Source organism: Anoplopoma fimbria, chromosome 13 (assembly GCF_027596085.1).
Source record: "Anoplopoma fimbria isolate UVic2021 breed Golden Eagle Sablefish chromosome 13, Afim_UVic_2022, whole genome shotgun sequence".
Taxonomy (NCBI): domain Eukaryota; kingdom Metazoa; phylum Chordata; class Actinopteri; order Perciformes; family Anoplopomatidae; genus Anoplopoma; species Anoplopoma fimbria.
The window spans coordinates 7,046,062-7,060,813 of record NC_072461.1 but is presented as its reverse complement, the minus strand read 5'-3'; the positions used below and the strand labels follow the sequence as shown (position 1 = coordinate 7,060,813).

At 41.2% G+C, this 14,752-nt stretch overlaps 1 protein-coding gene across 1 annotated transcript; it reads right to left on the bottom strand.

The window, feature by feature from the left end:
- Positions 1–2,329: 2,329 nt before the first annotated feature.
- mapk4 (mitogen-activated protein kinase 4) lies at positions 2,330–13,264 on the bottom strand. Its single transcript, XM_054611474.1, has 8 exons — positions 12,898–13,264; positions 12,190–12,365; positions 6,249–6,393; positions 4,662–4,744; positions 4,279–4,357; positions 3,772–3,991; positions 3,464–3,623; positions 2,330–3,286 (listed from the first exon to the last, which is right to left on the bottom strand). Exons 1-8 carry the CDS (start codon positions 13,262–13,264, stop codon positions 2,330–2,332), a joined length of 2,187 nt encoding a protein of 728 aa, XP_054467449.1.
- Between the last annotated feature and the right edge of the window lie 1,488 nt (positions 13,265–14,752).

Genomic DNA, 14,752 nt, shown 5'->3' with positions numbered 1-14,752 from the left:
ATTAGTTTGACTGCAGCACAGCTTCTATCCATTCCTATAAATAGAGAAATGGCTCCTGATCACCAAATGGACGGTTTTGCATTTCACTTAAACACTTTTATCAGTTAGTCCAGCAGTCCAGCTCAAGTATGATTAGTACCATAGAAGATCATTATTAATAAAAATCAGCATTGACAAAAGTGGAGTATCAGTTGTCGCTGAGGAAAAAAATGTATTTCTCATGTGCTAGTAACTCTAATGTGCTTCATGTCTATTGTGAATATAAAAGAATACACCTGATTTTGCTTTATCGTAAGTTGTACTGTTATCAATCCTCACGTATGGCTCATCCTATGTTGTGCAAGTGATGATCTGCTCACAACCGGTGTATGTTGCCTACAGTGAAGGTGCAAATATTATGGGAGTCAACAGTTTTAGATCAACTTCACATGAGCATTAATAGTTACCAGCTTGTAAAGACAAAGAAAGAGATACATATACTGCTGCTCTTGCCACAGAAGCGCTGTCCTAGTGTTCTGTGTGCAGATTGAATGATGTGGATTGAGGATACAATTAATAAAGGGAAAGAGGGTATGAAAGACTTGTTGCTTTATGACTGGAAGTTATTCAGAATGGGCATCAGATGCTGGACTGAAAGATCACTAAACAGATAAAACATGTCTTATTCCGAGGTTTTGTATCTGTGCTGGCAGTGTGTTATATGCATGTCAGTATTGTGCCTCTGGCATTCCCAACAGCTGGTACCTTGTGGTTTGCACACCCTATGGACTGTATACATGCACACTCACTTGTCAAGCAGTGAAACCAGGGAAGGTGGAAGCCTATTTCTTCTAGGTTACAGAATTTGGGGCACATGAATTAAACTGTATTTCTTTTTGGCACTTGCGCAGTAATTAATCATTTTAATGCCTAAACTAAAAAGTTTGAGAAGTGAATAGAATGTCAGCTGCGCTTTACTGAGAAAGTACGAGGCACAAGCCTACAGCCTACGTGTTCATAACTCTGACTGTATCTTTTACCTGATTCTGTTATCTTGAAAGTGAGACATCACATGTCAGAATAAATATCATTCTGAGTTTCTACTGTCTTCCACATTGGATAGAAAAGTATTTCAAAATACATGTTTTGGTTATTCCCTTTACCATATTATAATATGGTAACCAGGCAGCATTGAGGAGTTTTGAGTACAAATAATTTACTATAAAGGTTGTGAAGGATCTACTTTGTCCAAAATATAGGCTACTGTTGTTAGTATTATAGCCATTGTGGCTAACATTTAAGTGGGCCAAATAGTGACAGATATTTGACTGTCTACTACAGAGAGGAGTGTAAAGCAGATGATGACCTTGTATGGTGCATCAGGCAGGAAATGAAACTATTTACAATTGAACTAGAGCATAACTTATTACGATAGAGCATTCCACATTTAAACAAAATACAACTCACTCCAAATAAACAGAATTTGTATCCTAACATTCAGCAAAGAATACTTAAACACAATAATATAATTAATTTGGTTTATAACACTATAGAATTAAATATGACAACATTTTTATACAAGTTTACAAGGCATGTAGCAGTGATGGAGCTCATTAAGTCACTGCGGGACTGGTAAAATGCAACAGATAAAATCCTTATGGTTCACCATGTAGCATAAATCTACTGATTCCTATCTGTTAATACATTCAGAGAAATATGGAAAAAGCATTTTCCGAGTCATTATCATTATTCGGTGAACATCATTATTGGAAGACATTTTGAAAAAATGACTGACTGACTTACTGACACACTAAAGTGATCTTTAGCAACACAAATCTAACGCAAACTAGGCGATCCCACATCCTTTTTTAGTGTTATCCAGTCTTAAATAGCCTGCATAACTCTTGTCATAGTCAGATTAACAGATGTTTCTGTCACAGATTAAGTAGCTATTGAATCAAGGTTTGACCCATCTTTAACTTGCCAACTGACCACAAACCACTAATACCACAATCATTAATTAGAAAAGTATTTCTAAATATTCTCATATAGAACAAATCCTAGATATTTGCAATGCTAAGCATGGTTAATTATATTAAATCCAAATGCTCTCTGACCTCGTATTGCTTGAGAGCTCCTCCGAACAAAGCTGCAGGATTGTTGGGCAAGGAGCCATTTTAGTCACAGCGTGTAGTGTGTCATTGCAATAGTGACAAAAATACTGCTAACACTAAGGTCTAATGTTTAAGCAGCATATTTAGCCATGGACACTCCTTAAGCACTATGAGCATTTGGAAGTGCTACCCATTATCAAGTTATACTATGGTGGACCTGAAGTTGAAATTCAACATCAAGAGTTGGGAGTCTGTGGTGGTGGAGTCCTGTGCTCTGGAAGCCTGGGTACCTTTCGATTAATATTCGGCTGTTTGCTTTCTTCCCTCCATCCTCCCTCCTTTACTCTCTTCCCCTCTGCTTTCTCCTTATTCTGCCTGCACAGTTTCAGAGCTCGGGATATGAACACGTCCAGGTCGAACAGCCGATCCTTCTGCTTGACAGGAAGTGACTCCGAGGAGTCATCATTTACTGGCTGAGAAATGGAGGAAGTAGAGGAAAAGGGTTGAGATTCTGGGGGAGGAAAACGTGGCGAGGTGGGGGGAGACACTGTTTGAGATGACCCAGGTGGAAGTGGGGAGGTGGGAGATGAGGGGAGAAGTAAGGGAAGGGAATTACAGGAAGACATGACAGGCTGAAGTGGGCTCAGTCTGTCTTCATCGTATTCAGCTGATGGTTGCCGCACAACTTCCGTGTAGTGGAAGACCGGAGTTGGGAGGTCAGTCGGGGAGAGAGGGAGAGGGGGAGAGGAAGTGAAGCAGGAGGGTGAACACGGCTCCAAAGAGGGACTGGGACTGGGTGAGTGCAGACGAGACTGGGTGCTCTCAACCCAGCGAGAGATCTCCTGGAATAAATCCCCTGTCTCTTCGTTTTCCTCCTCTTCTATTTCCTCCTCCTTCATCTCTCCCAGGTCCTCCACGCTGCTATCAATAGGCTCGGCAGGCACAGGGAGGCTGCTAGTGTTACGCTTCCAATGAGACAGATCCAGGATCAGCTTAGGCTCTGAGTAGTGTTGAGGCTTGCCCTCCCTCCAGGCAATTTTATCCAGATACGAAGGAGAGCCCACTTTGTAGTCGCAGGAACGGCCACAGTCCAGCTCCCCGTACGCCAAACCACAGGCCCGTTCCAGAGAGGAGTGAGAGTTTTCCAGGAAGCGTTCAGCTGAGCTGCTGTGGGAATACTTACGGGGGTCGACCTATAACAGATAGATGGGGAGAAGCAAGTGAGGATGGAGGAGGTGATAAAAAGAGGGAAGGAGGACATATTCATGTTGTGTGTTGAAGTGCTTTGACTCGTTCTTATTTGTTATTAAGTATTCTTTATAAATCTATAAATCAATTGGTATGGGTGGATATGACAAAGCTTATCCAACCTGTGCCTCCTCTAACAGTGAGGTGGTACTGGCCCGGGGGTCTCTCTGCACCTCCTCATCCTCTGTAGTGTCTCCCAGGTCAGAAGTCATGTGGCCTGGAGGCATGCAGAGACACCTCCCGTCTGACTGCTGCCAGGACACATCTGTTGATAAGCTGTACCTGCAGACGGGCAGAAATGAAGTATTCATATTAGTCTTATAATACCTTTACTGTGGAGTTTATTCAGTCTGATATTCTTATTCACTGTAGGAATCGTAGGTAGTTTCTTGTGTCTCATTTAGATTTGCAACAATAATAATCTACACACCTCTCCCAATGGATGCTGGAAGCCTGACTGTTGCTATTGCTGAGGCTCTGCTCAGTGACGAGGCTGTCCACCAGTTCATCCTCGATGCGGAAGGGATGCGATGAGGTGGGTTCGTCCTCTGGACAGGAGTACTGCTGGAGGAACAGGTGGGATAGCGCCGCTTCAGCTGTCAGCCGATCCATGGGGTTAAAGGTCAAGATACGCTCAAGGAAGTCCACAGCTGAGAGGAGAAGGAGAAGGGATCAGTGAGGGAGAAAGAGGAGGAAAAATAAAATGTAGTGTCCATGAAGTTTGCACGACTTCAAAAAAAATATTCTCATGCACCATCTTCTCTCAGGGCTAAATGATATGTTATAGACCTCCAAACCTCTCCAGCCTACCCTATCATCTCTTCATCCTTCACAGCTCAGAGAAGCTGCTGTATCTTTCTCACTCTTATTGGTCCCTGTTCTATTTTACACTGCTTGAAATTCCTCTTCTTACCACTACTCAATTCCCTCTGCTCACCCTGAGCATCCACTTTAGGAAGCAATTCAGAAAAGGGTTTCTTGACTCTCCATCCATGACTGACATATGAAGGCATCACCTGGGAAAAAGGATGACAGCGGGGTTGAAATATGTGCAAAATTCTGCTATGGTTATTTATTTTTGTAAATTTCAAGACTCTCCACTACATTAACTCAAAAATGCTTATATAAAGCATATTCTAGGAGAAAGCAAAACACAGCCAGGGCCAATGATGTAAAAAATTGTGTGCACATTTATCCTTGTCTGTAGACTGAATCTTTTTCAGTCTGACACTGCAAACATTTCATGACAATGACACCCTGTTCTATATTCAAACGATCAGTTTGCAGACATAGGACAAGCAGCAACCACTGAGGCGTCACCTGTAGCAGGTCCTGCCTGTCCTCTTCTCTCAACACGGGCACTGTGTTGAGAATCAGCTGCATCTGCTCCAGCTCGTGAGCTCCTGACAGAGGGAAGCGGACAATCAGAGACAAGTAGAGAGAAAACAGAGGATCAGTTACATAAGCAAAAAAAAGGTGACCAATTAGAGTCAAACACAGGAATAATGCTGTGAGCTGTCGAGTTAAAGAAATGGTTTAGGTATGAGGTTAAAAAATAAATAATGCAGATAGGATGGAACACTCTGCAGTCCAATATTTAAATGGTTTTCAATCACCACTCACTATAACAGCCATTTCAATTTTAATTCCAGTGCTTAAAATCACATGAAATGTGACCTCTTGCATCTTAATTTTTTTCTCCTCCCTTTGATTATTCATCCGCTGAAGAGGATATCGACCCTGAATAAAATACTGGTAAAATAGTAAAGCTTGAAAATTCAGACATTTTTTCTGGTCACACCCTAACTATGAGGCCATAAAAGGCATTTTGTCCACCATGGAATTTTGTTTCTGCAATACAACTTGTTTAGCAGCACTTACTTGCAAGTCGTATACAAATCCCACATCCTAATAATATTGGCAGACATCTTCCCCATCTATGGCCCATTTCTAATGTTAAACCTCTATAACCTAAAACATCTCACTGAGTTTGTTGTGGGTTGGACTCAACCTGGGAGTAATCAGATGCTGTGAAACTCAACTGAAGACTGGAGAACAAATATTTTTAAGTAACTGACCGTGTTGATAGCGTGAAGATTTGCCCTTTAAATGTTTTCTTCAAGCCAATGGTAACCAGTAGGTGGTGCTATATCCACACATTCACCACTCAGTAACAAGTAACAAGAAAACAGTGGTAGTGTATTTTGATGAAAGTGCATTGCTTCCTTTGCTTCCATTGCTTGGTTAACAAAAACAGTTGTGACATGTAACCTCTGGTGGTTAAGTGAACAGCAAGGTAAACATCTCTGACAATCCATGTGTGAAATTCTAGCAGAGAAGAACACCAGGAACAGATGACGCCATTGAGTTTATGGCACCATCTCTCCTGTGGTGTAGAGGGCTGGTGGAGGTCAAATAAGCCTGTAAGGAGGAGCTACATCAGCTTCAGACAGCGAGAATTTCTCTATCATCATTGTTATTCTGGTCAGGCAAAGAAGTAGCCTGCAGAAAGAGAATAAAGTATCTTTGGTGAAGGGGACACTCTGGACAGAAAAAACTCTCCTTAGCTCTCAGTTAATGCCACCTTGTCCTTAAGCTATGTTTAATGCATCACTGCTAGTAAGAACTTTACTGACCACTGATTTACCTGATTGTAATAGTGTATTCACTCAAAGAAACCTGATTTAAGCTTAATAGCTTACTTAGGTCAATGTTTATTGTTGCTAAGATGGTGCAGAAAAACCATGTGGGACTTCTGGTAATAAGACGTTTCTGCTGAATACTAATAATGTGATCATATTTCAATATGCTATATCAAATAAAAGATGAAAGAAATCATGACATTCCTGCAGGACATCAAGGTCATGGGTGTTTTTGTGGACACTGTGTGACAAAGAGTTGAGGTACCTGCAAACAGCATGCGTCCAGTGAGCATCTCAGCCAGTATGCAACCAGCGGCCCACATGTCAATGGCCTTGGTATAGTTGTTGGGGGACAGGAGCAGACGGGGGGAACAATACCATTTAGTAACAAGACCCTCGGACAGATAGCCCTGGAGAGGGAGGGGAGGGTGTGAGTGAGAGAAAAATAGGAGAAGGAGGGAAGTTAAAAGACAGAGCGTCAGAATGATAAAGGCTTACTGTGGTTAAAGTACATTAGTGATGAGCATGCAGCATATTGGCTTGTTAGCAGTTCTTACCATTCAGCAGTGTACTTGTAAGTCTGCATGCATTTGCATTCTAGCTGACAGTTTGTTTGGTAGTCATTTTGTAAGGGTGCAAGAATAAGAATCAGAATCATATTTATGGCCAACAATGTGTTCCCTTAGAAAGACATTTTACTCAATTTCTTTGCATTGCTCTCAAGAAAACAGTAAAACAAAGCTGGACAAATAAAGGTAAAGAATGGACAGGACTATTACAAGTATGTGAAAGAAAAAGGTGTATAAGCAAATATTATATAAACATATTTTAAAAGAACCAAAAAGACATCATCATTTTACATCAGCTACACAAAGATGGAAACTGGCGTCTGGATAAACTCTGCAGTACAAAAAAACATTTCCCTGAGTTTACCTGCAGTTGCTGCGTTACACCGAGCCTTTGATGCTCTGCTGTTTAACAACACACGTCCTCTCATTAGGGCTGCTCAACAAGACTCCCTTCTGCCTTTTACTTTTGTAAATGTTCACCTTGTGAATAACACTGAGCATTGAGATGAGCCTCAGGCAAGTGTATTCACATATAAACCAGATTTGTCAAGAGTATAATTACAAGTTTTTGCCTATTGCGATTATTAATGCTCTCGTTGCCTCTTATTTATCACTTCACTTCTCACTTTATGTCATTGCTCAACTCCGACCTTACTAAATCTCAAACTCTCTGCACTTACAACATCATATTTCAATTTGTTACTGGCCTTGTATCTCTGCTTTAAACTGCTTAAAGTAATGACATTGATAGACTATAGGCTGTACAACAAAATATGCTTATAATAAGGCTTACACATTTCCTTGGAGCTGTTTGCCAATTTCATTTTTCAATACTTAGACATTTAGGAGACTGTTTCTTTTACTTCTGCTCTCCCTTCACCCCCTCTCCTACAGTCTGATGTTTCCATTTACTGTCTCACCATTCACCCATCTTCCTCTTTATCTGGTACTTCTTGCAGGATTACTCTATCTAGGTTTATGCAATATAGAGAGCATGGGATTCATTCTTGTCCAGATGAGTTTTCATGCTCAAATGGATGTCAGAAATTGCTCTGTGATTTTCTTGCAGGACATAGCCCTGATGATGATTGCAATTTAGGTCTGGCCCACAATGGTTTTATATTTTATTTCCCAGCTGAAAAGCTAGTTCCCTCTTCACATTTGTAAATTAGAAAATCATTTAAGTGAGTTTTGTCTTTATCAGCAGGTTCAGGACATGACTCAGAGCCTTCACTCATTGTGGGCCACCCACGACGATGTTCCTTCTTATACTTCTAGCAACTTCCAGAAGTGTGCCCCTACATAAAATTCAGCCTGGCCAAGTATTGTGTCAAAATTACTCTTTGTGATTTTTGGGGCCCACTTTCAATGGAGTTACATTACTCAAAGTATACACAATGTTAAAGCTGTGAAAACAAAGCAATGAATTAAACTTCAGCCCTGCTGGTTCTCTGCTTCCCTTTGCTCCTCCTGTGCCGCCTCTCCTCTCCAATCATTCCTCTCCTCTTTACCCCTATATCATGAGTACCCTGCTTATCTACTCCTTCTATGCTCTCTACTACTGAACCCTACTAGGAGCCTTACTTACCGCCTCCCTCCATGTCCTCCCTCATCACAGCCTGTGTCGGCAGATGACAGAGCAGAAAACTGATGCTGAGTGCTCAATGATGGTCTGACAAACACACACTCACCTTGTCTTCTATCTGTCTGTCCCTCTTTGTTGATAAGCCTCAACATCTGAGCTCTCCTATAGGTCCCGATAAGCATTTGATAGACAGTGTCTTTCAAGTAGTAGCCATATTTTGTGACAAAAGGACAACATTTTTAGGATGGAAAATGGTTTGATGGTTATCTTAAAACAGCTTTGGAAACGGCTTTGAACAGAAAAAGTAACATATTTACGGCTCTGTTTCAGAAAATGATGCACAGATGTGCTCTCAGATGTCATGTTCTGACTATTCACAGCTATTCATCATTATAAAATGCTTGTGGCTTTCTTCACTCCTTTCCTTTGCTCTCGACTTTCTCCCCCTTGTCATCACTTCCTGTTTTCCTCTCCATCGTTATCTCAACTCTACTCAGTGTTTTTCTATGTCACCTTCAGCTCTGACTGTCCCGCTTACCTGTCCTCTTCCTTCACACTTCACCCCATCTCTCACTTTTGCCACCCTTCTTCTTCACCTCCTTTCTCACCTGTTTCATCCCTCCTTCTCCTCTTGTCAGTTACAGTTCCACTCTGTTTATTTATACCTTTTTACTCCTACTCCCTTCTCCGTCACATCCTTCACTTCTTTTCGTTTTATTTTCCAATAATATTTCCTAATTCACCTTTACTCTCCTTTCTGTCTCCTTCATCCAGGTCATAAATAATTTCTGGGTAGTTCCAGCGCAGCCTCAGCAGGTGACATTCACACATACACACTCCAATTTCCTACTACCGCTGACAGAAAGCCTCTTTTTCCCTGCGCTCTCCTCTCAACCTTTCTGTCATCTCTTTTTGCCTGGGTAAATGTTTGCCTGTGTAGTCAGAGGCACACATCTAGACAGACAAAACAGCCTCACTACGACTCTTACTGCAGAGTCACAGTGTGCTGGCAAAACACACTGTGAGAACACAAAGACAATGGAAGATAGTGTAAAAGCACTAAGAAAGGGTAAGAGTAATTTCTTTGGAGTTATTATAGTTCATGGAAAAGAGGTCATTCAATCAAAACTAGCCATTATCACTTTTTTTATCAATGTTATTTCTAATATTTAAAAAAAATCATAATAAAAGATAGAAGAGATAATAAAAGATGAAAACCAAAAAATAACAGTAAAATGACATGAACGATTAACCATAGGTAAACTCAATAAACTTTATCTCATAAATATACACATATGCAAACATATATATGCAGTTTATAAGCAATCATCTAAATATGACAATATAAAACCTGATAAAGGTTGACTGTGATGCAAGGACCCCATTTGAAAGCAATACTAACAAGACATAAAAACAGAGCCATCTATCTTGCTTTATGGCCATATATGAAAGTTAACTCCATTTGTGAATTTCACATCACAGCTGAAGTCAATACTGCCCACGTCCATTACCACATTTCTTTTTGAAAAAGCAGCGCTTTGGCTCTGCATTATTAAATAAGAGAGAGGATGCTAGCACATTCACTGCAGGCATCTGCTTTGGTGTCAACACTGCATCACAAATAGGCCAGCATCATCTTACACACACATCGTCATACACACACACACACACACACACTCTGGTAATACAATCTTAACGCTAATGAACAATGACAAACTGATTCCTTACAGACACATCAGCTGGGACAGACTCCTAACTAACTCCCAATGTCCAACCCGGAACAATTCAATCCATGTCAGCAGTTTAAAATTAGAATGTAATGTGCAGCTGGCACTCTTATTGGTTATTAATGCATCCCCATTATCAAAGCTTTGAAGCTGACGTCTGCAAAGGAATAGGCTGATACTGCAGCACCAGACAAGAGATAAATACTGTAATTAATCTGTATGAGCTGAGATTCAGTACTTCTTAAAAAATCTTCAATAAATCAACAATAGCTTCATATGAATTAGGTATGTTACTAGGCATAAAATATGCACAGAGAGACACAGACACATTTTAACATTTAAGCGTAGGACTTACTACTTTACTATCTATCAATCTATCCGTCTATATATCTGTCTATCTAAATGTCATCTGTCTATCCGTCTATGTTATTCATCTATCTATCTATCTATCTATCTATCTATCTATCTATCTATCTATCTATCTATCTATCTATCTATCTATCTATCTATCTATCTATCTATCTATCTATCTATCTATCTATCTATCTATCTATCTATCTATCTATCTATCTCTTGACATACCTACCTTGCGACAGTGCAGTAGTCTGAACATTGTGTTCTCTGACAGACAGAGCAGTTTCTCTGGATTCACAATGTGAGAGCAAAATATGCACCCAAACACACACAGGGGAACAGAGTGAGATAGAAGCAAACCTTGTTCCTGCACAACCCAAACTACCTTTGTCTCCCTCACTTTTTTTCTGTTTGATCTCTTTCTTGTCCCCCACCTTTTGCTCACCCTCCTTTGTACTTTTCACCTCCCCTCCCTTCACCCTTCCATGACTCAATATTTCTCACCCTTGATCCTCATCTGTTCTCTGCTCCCCCCCCCCCCCCTCCAGACGCACCCCCTGTGTCTGCATCCAGCTGATCCCCAGTCCCGTGTTCTGAGCTGACAAAGATCGCCTTTCACAAGAGCCCCTCTCCACATTCACAGACCCAAAAAAACACAAACACAAAAACACACACACACATCCTGCCCTGCTAGTGTTACAGTATTGCTGTGGGATCTTCATCCATAATAAAGCAGCACAATGGAGCAGTAAATTGCCACATTAATCTCTTAGAAGCCTTTATGTACGATAGACAGGCTAATCACCTGGTTTGATTAGCACAAAACTTGATACCTGGCTTGGGAAGAAGATTTTACTGTAGCAGGTTTTGGGCTGGAGAGGAGGCCTTGTGTGAAAGATGTGTCGGCAACATCAGACATGGGTGTGTGTAATGCTAGTCATAGAAAAAAAGACGCCTAGCTGTACTGCAACCGCAACATGTATAATCCTTCTAAGAGGTAAAGGACTTACACATAAAAACTTTTCAATTTCAAGTTTGAGATTTCGTAATTCTGGCTGTATTTGGTGAGGCAGAGTACTTTTTAGAATCTGTGTCTTTGCCACAATCAGGCTGATGATGTCTTAGATGTCACCCGAGACCACAGTGAGAGGACACTAGGCTGACATAAATTATTCCACGTTTAATTTGTGATGGGGACAAAACATGTGTGCACACCTATTGATTTTCTATAGGTGGATTCTTCTGCAATAGTATCCCATCCTACTGTGTTTACATTGCTACACAAGGACAACGATTTGTGCATGGCTGTCTGATAACCACCCAGGACCAGGGCTCAAGGAGCTGCTATCTCTTTCCTAATAACAGCTCTACCTCAATGAGAGGTAGCAGAGATAATGATAATATTACAATACTCTCCCATAGATTCATCTGTCAGAAGAATAACAGCCCACACTGCGTCAGACTGCAATGTGGAGAATCAAAAGTCTTCTAAACGTTATCAACTTCCCTGGATGAAATATTGAAAATAGGATTAGTATCAGAATTGTAAAAAAAAAAAATTAATGCAGCCAATGTTATGTGGACAGAAATTGTTTAGGCTTGTAGTATGAAAAGTATGGATTAAATTAAATTAATATAAACTCTTTAAGAGACCATGAGCTTTAAGAGAACAATGATCCCAGGCCTTTTTTGGCCAAAAGATCACACATTTGGTACATTTACATGCCACAAAAAGATCATTAACAGTAGTTAGGTTAAGGATTGAAATGTTTGTACAAGTGTGCTGATTATTTTAAACATGTACTGTATGTCATGTTTGGTAAGCAGACAAAGGCTTTTCACTTTAAGAAACGAGACATCCAACTACTAGTATAATGTGTATAACCAAGGCAACCATCATCATTTCTGTATGTGTGAGTGTGAATCTCCTTGCGGTATGTGTTTGTGTGGTGGGTTTCCTTCCCCTCTTACCTTATGAGAATAATGAGGGTCGACTATCCTGGCCAGCCCGAAGTCTCCAATCTTGAGCAGCAGTTGATCTGTGTTGATGAATATGTTGGCAGGCTTCAGATCTCTGTGCAGGACGTTAGCTGAGTGGATGAACTTCAGTCCCCTCAGCAGCTGGTAGAACAGCAGAGTAGCGTGACCTGTTGAAGGGCAAAAATTTGATGTCAGCATACACAGCAGTGCTTTTATTTTCACTCGTGTAATTACCAGAACTATACTTATTCCTAACTCAGTAAATGTGACACAACATGAACAAGTGAAGGAAGTGAAAGAGCACGTTTTGGGTAATGACTTGTGGATTTGGGCAAAATTGTTATGGCACATATGTCAAAATGATGGTCTGTATCATTCCAATACTTACCAAACATGTTTATGAAAAGGAAACAAACAACCTGAATGAATGAATCAACACATTTTGGGATGTGACTTTGAAATGTGGGAATGGTGGATAAAGAACTGTCTCAGTAAGAGAGTGTCTCAGAAGGACTGCAACGAAATCCAATAAATCACAGTGTAAACAAAGCCAGCAGTGCAGCAACAAAACAGTAGTGTTTCAACATGATGCACCGCACTGTAGTGTAAATAAAATAAGGCTTTAACTGTCCAAATTACGAGAAAATAAAACTGTGTGTTTGTTTATAGCTTGAATTTTTTCCCTTTTGTTTCCCATACCTGTTGGTAGCGGTCCTTGTTCCAGCAGCCGAGCCAGGTCCGTTTCCATGCATTCCTGGACAATGTACAGGGCACTCAGCTGGGTCGGGTCTCTGGGAAGTGGTCTTCCATACGGCGCCAAAACCTCATGGACACTCACCACATTTTCGTGGTGCAGCCGCCGTGTGATTTTGACCTCGCGGAGAGCGTGCTTCACCGTCACAGCATCACGCATCACCAGCTTTTTGATGGCCACGCGCTGTCCGGTGCGCTGATCCTCAGCTGAGAGAACCAGGCCTGTAACACCTGTGCCAAGAGGTCGAAGGTCAACAAAGTGACCACCCAGGTCAAAGCCATGGAGGAAGAGGGGGGTGTCCTGTCTGGCCATAATAGCTCAGTCTGAAAGTGCTAGGGACAGATAAGAGATAGATTCCAGGTACCGCTTGATGGATCCCCACAATATCTAGATTAAAAGTGCTTTGTTATTGTCTAATGCACATGATGTTACATATTTCTGGTGAGTCCAAAACTCTAACTAAAGACCTGATTTTTCTGTTGATTGCTGGTGCATATAGATGTCTGTTCTCATGTAGACAAGAACCAAATTCAGTTCCACAATTTATCCGTTGAGAGGTGGAGGCAGTTTCAGGGGCCAACAAAAGTTCCAGTAGGATTATTTTATCCAGAATAGGGGCCCAGAATTTTGAGCTGTACTAAGTATTGGAAGCGGGTTGAAAAACAAGTTATTTCCCTCAACCTAGGAAGTGTCTTTGTGCATCATCTTCACCTCCCCTTCCTTTCCTGCATGGGCGTGGGTAGAGTCTTATTAAATCATCCTTTCACTGAACCAGCTGAGAATCCACTGGGTATCACAACATTTGGGGTATTTAGGAGTGTAAAGCATCCACAGAACATGTTTAAGAATGAAGGTTTTTCCTTCAACATTTTCCTCTTGACACTTGATGATGATATGTTTCTATGCTCCAAAGATGTTATTTGATGCTGTAGTCTGCTGCAGCAATGCACTTCTAATCTCTCACCGCATTTTCTTCACGCACAATAGATAGTCAGGTTATCAGTGAGTCTTATTACTGTAATACTACCCAGGGCAGGGGTATCCATAGAAACAGCCCTCTGTGTGGCTGATCCTGCTCTTACATGTGTAGATGCATCATGGGACAGCAGCAGGCGGACGGTCGGCTCTGCACTCCTCTCTCTCTCTCTCTCTTGGCTTTGTTAGTTATAAATCTGTAATCCTCATCGACCAGTCAAAGCCTTCGATGGTGGGGTAGGAGAAAGAAGGTGGGTGTTGTATGAGTTATATTCAATGAGACTCATCCTCTTCTTCCATGATACCAGAGTCAGTTAGTCAGACAAGTTCATTCAGTGCAAATCCACAGTTGGACAACGCGCAAATCCCGGAACTCTGGTACTCTCTGTGTGTACATGTGCATAAGCGTGCATGCGTTTAATCCCTCAGTAATCTGCTTTCTGTTGCCTTCTCATTAATGTAGGGATTTCAGCATCAGGTTGTGATCACCTTGGAAAGAGGCTGCTATTAGCTGAGTCGCTCAACACATCTGCTGCCGCTGCTGCTGCTAGAGAGAGGAAAAAAGGAAATGGGGCGAACAGGGAGAGGATAAAGATGAAAGTTACACAGCAACAGAGCCAGTGTGTTAACAGAGTCTGTCGCAGGAGCTTTACCATTACATAACACTGAATGGCAGTCAAACCTAATCTACACCAGCAACTTAACTTAATGCTTTTAATATCTGCTATATGATGCTTCAGTTATTTCCAAGCATGGGGGACAATTTGACAGGATGAAGTGGTTTATCATGGCAGCACTGTTTTCAATGAAAAATACTTTCCTTGC